Source organism: Cebus imitator, unplaced genomic scaffold (genome assembly GCF_001604975.1).
Source record: "Cebus imitator isolate Cc_AM_T3 unplaced genomic scaffold, Cebus_imitator-1.0 Scaffold62, whole genome shotgun sequence".
Taxonomy (NCBI): domain Eukaryota; kingdom Metazoa; phylum Chordata; class Mammalia; order Primates; family Cebidae; genus Cebus; species Cebus imitator.
Genome location: NW_016107377.1, coordinates 4,275,558 through 4,279,788, shown reverse-complemented (window position 1 = coordinate 4,279,788; position 4,231 = coordinate 4,275,558). Strand labels below are relative to the sequence as shown.

General features: G+C 38.3%; 1 protein-coding gene across 1 annotated transcript in view; it reads left to right on the top strand.

The window, feature by feature from the left end:
* The window catches only part of CUNH1orf105 (chromosome unknown C1orf105 homolog), a 44,769-nt gene that overhangs the window by 35,888 nt on the left and 4,650 nt on the right, over positions 1-4,231 (top strand). The window contains exon 5 of the mRNA XM_017530005.2: positions 1,687-1,754. Coding sequence (XP_017385494.1) covers positions 1,687-1,754 — 68 coding nt within the window. The remainder of the gene's footprint in view (positions 1-1,686; positions 1,755-4,231) is intronic.

Sequence of the window (4,231 nt, the reverse complement as noted above, 5' to 3'; positions counted from 1 at the left end):
AAAGAAAGAAAGAAAGAAAGAAAGAAAGAAAAAGAAAGAGAGAGAGAGAGAGAGAAAGAAAGAAAGAAAGAAAGAAAGAAGGGAAGAAGGGAGGGAAGGAGGGAGGGAGGGAGGGAAGGAAGGAAGGAAGGAAGGAAGGAAGGAAGGAAGCAAGGAAGGAAGGAAGGAAGGAAGGAAGGAAGGAAGGAAGGAAAGAAGACATAAATCCTGCCTTTAAGGAGTCAACAAATAAGTAAATAATGACAACAGAATGTAATCAATAGAAATAGATCTGATGGGGAGTGAAGGGGCAGTGAAAGTAAATATCAAGAAAGTCTTCCTTGAAAAAAAAGACTATTCAGGGTTTTCCAGAATGAATAGGAGTCCACCACAGTATACTTTTTCTCACAAACAAAAATGCTGTCTTTGCAGGCAGCTTTGTTCTGATGTAACCCCTGTAGTGCAGCTCATTCATGTAAGGGCACTAGCTGGATTTAGGGGATTTAGAACAGGAATCATGCTATTTAGGAGGAGGTAGAGAGTTTCCTGCATGTTTCGTTGGAGCAGGGTCAACTTTAGATAAATTTTTGAATAAAGCAGTCTGTCTCTGGCACATTCTCATCCCCTTTTATGTTTAGAAATCTGTCCTCAGGTTCTCACTAAAGCTTTGGCTGCCCCCACTATGCCCAGAAGTTCCTTGTTACCAGGTCATTTCCTTCTTCTCCCTCTTTCATCCTTTCTTCAGCTAATGAGTTAGGAGAACAAGCTGATTAAACATAGTACATTTTTGGCATTTATGTAGCCTTTGTGTTCCATTTTTGGCTATTTTCAAGCACCTCTAAAGGTCCTTGATTCATCATAATTTGTAACTTTGTTCTGTCATAAACTTAAATCATGAGTCACCTGGTACAAGTCACTTAGTGAGTAAAGTAGTTGAACACCTGCACCTACATCTTTGTGATTATCATTTTATTATTGTAGCTACAATAATTTTTGAGAAATAATGGAAAAATGCTTCCTAGTGAAAACATTCTTAAAAGAAAAACAACATCTAGTTCTATGAACAAATTTGGAAAAGTTCAAGAAAGTGATGTTTCTTAACAAAAAATACTGTAACTGCACATTGATTTTAGGTCTGTATAAAGGACACCTTTAAAATTTCAGGTGTGCTTCAAGGTGGGTTCATTCATTCACTACTTTGATCAAAAATATTTCTTAGACATCGTGTTAGCAGCTGGAAATACAAAAACAGAGACAAGGTCTATGCCCTCATGAAGCTGAAAGTCTATTAGGGAAGCCAGACACTATGCAAGTAAATGCAATATAAAGGTTATGAATATTTTGATACAGGAGGCCCTAAGAACATAGCGCTGGGAACTACCAAAAGTACTCCAGGAGTCAGTCGTCTCTGTGAGAAAGTGATAGTTAACCTGACACCTGGAGAATGTGTGTGGTAGGAGTGAGGGCATCTAAACAAAGATTCTAAAGATTTACTAAATCTGGGTATCTAATTTCAACTGATATCCAGGGAAGAACAAAGATTCTGACTTGAGGAAAGGGTGAAACCCTCTGGTTCATTCATATCACAAAAGGATGTATGAATGACTTTGATATCAAATACAACTCAAGTTTGCTAAGGTGGTACCTTATTTATTTAAATAAGAATGCAATTACAGGCAACATTCTAAATGAGACTTTCTTCTTGAGGTACAACCACGAACAATGAAAATCCTAGATGATCCAAAAGTATCCTTTGAGAATTTTATGAGTCATAGGTAAGTCAACAATTTAAATCAGGACATGACTTTAATTCTGGTTATATCGGTTTGAGGACATAGGAGAGTGGATTGAGAAGCATAGTAAGAGGAATGTTTAAGGCCTGCTTAGGGAGCAGGCTTCTTGACTGGTTTTATTTCCTGGTTAAACCAAATCATTCGATCAAAAAAGAAAGTTCACCTTTTTGTTTGAACAACTACTGAAACTACTGCAGAAAGTATAATCTTCCTTTCCACCTTCACAAGAACAATATAAGAAATATGATAGGAAATTTCTTTGATAATTCAGGTGGAACTAAATACAAATTAACAACATAGATGACATATCTAATTTGCAAGATATGGGAGATAACACATAATCTTTCCTTAGTCCGAGATGTTCTCTGCTACGTTCTATTAACTAAAATTCCTCTTATCAGTTTGTTTGGTTGTTATTTAAAGCTTTTTTAAAAATCAAGATCGAGTATAACAGATACAAAATCCAGTTGGAATTCTGATTAGCTGTTGTTGTTGAGATGGAGTCTCTCTCTGTCACCCAGGCTAGAGTGCAGTGGTACAATCTTGGCTCACTGCAATCTGCCTCCCAGGTTTAAGCAGTTCTCCTGTCTCAACCTCCCAAGTAGCTGGGATTACAGGTGCCCACCATCACAGCTGGCTAATTTTTTTTTTTTTTTTGGTAGAGATGGGGTTTAACCATTTTGGCCAGGCTGTTCTCAAACTCCTGAACCTCTGGTGATCCTCTTGCTTCGGCCTCCCAAAGTGCTGTGATTACAGGCGTGAGCCACCATGCCCTGCCTGGTTTTTCAAAGATTTTTTTTCTGCTATATTTAACTATCAGGCAGGGAAGAAGAACTCTGTTTTTACTTTATTAAAACATACAAAACAGGCCAGGGATGGTGGCTCACGCCTATAATCCCAGCTCTTTGGGAGGCCAAGGCAGGTGTATCACCTGAGGTCAGGAGTTCAAGACCAGCCTGGCCAATATGGTGAAACCCCATCTCTAGTAAAAATACAAAAATTAACTTGGCATGGTGGCAGGCCCCTGTAATTCCAGCTACTTGGGAGGCTGAGGCAGGAGAATCACTTGAACCCAGGAGGTGGAGGTTGCAGTGAGCCGAGATCACGTCATTGCACTCCAGGGAGGAGTGAAACTCCATCTCAAAAAAATAATAATAATAATTGCAAAACATGGACTCATTCTGAATAAGACATCAATACAGGTCAAACTGCATTTCAATAGATGGTTGGAAAGTAGACGCACGCTCACCCTTACATGTGACTAACCAAAAAAGCTGTATGTAATCTAATGGCAATTTTAATTTTTTTCCTGATACAGAGAGCAATGATGTGGAAAAATAAATAGGTTTTTTTGATAACCTTATGTTGAATAGTGATACATGTTCTGATTCCTTTTATGACCTTAGGGCCATTTGTTCCAGATACACTGACAACATGTACCCAGTTCCTGGGCCATGGTAGCAGACAAGGTTATGAAGGAAGTGACTATTTGAGCAGTACAAGCTCCGTCACTAATAACGTTGACCTATACTGACGCTATACCTTTAAACAGTGCTTATATGGTTAAAGTAATTCTAATAAATATTCATTATGAACTTTAAATGTAAAAGCTGAACCATCTAAAACCAGAGAATTCTGAGCAAAAGTTCACTCTTCTGCAAAATAACCTTTTGAAATTTGTTGCCCCATTTTACTTATCTTGCAAGTTTTGTACTTTATTTAAAGTACAAAATCCCAGAATGTTAATTAGTTATATTCTAAACAAATAGCTCTTATTCCTTTAAAACTAAGACCAAGGATTGAGCCAATCCTAAAATCATGTCAATATCAACCAGACATATCATGAGATTGATTGTTGCATTCTTTTCTTCAGTGTTATGAAGGAAAACATACCACTTCTGTTTGAGCTAAAGTGGCTATAAAGCAAGGGCCTGGTTCTATCTGTAGCTTTTAAAATCTGTTTTCATAGTTTTTAAGTATCACTGCATATGTAGGCAAGTAGAATTATCTTAACCGAAATTATGGTTTTTTAAAAAGTGACTTTGCAGCCATTGCAGGAATTAAAATATAATACTTATTGAATGAAAAGAATGAAGGAAAAAAGGAAAAGAGGGAGAAAAGATGGGAGGATAGATACATAATTGTTGAATTGTAGAATAAATAGATCTTGGCCAGGCACAGTGGCTCACGCCTGTAATCCCAGCACTTTGGGAGGCCAAGGTGGGCAGATCACCTGAGGTCAGGAGTTCAAGACCAGCCTGACCAACATGGAGAAACTCTGTCTCTACTAAAAATACAAAATTAGCCGGGCATGGTCGCGAACACCTGTAATCCCAGCTACTCAAGAAGCTGAGGCAGGAGAATCGCTTGAACCCAAGAGATGGAGGTGCAGTGAGCCAAGATCGTCCCGTTGCCGTCCAGCCTGGGCAACAAGAGCAAAACCGCATCTCAAAAAAAAA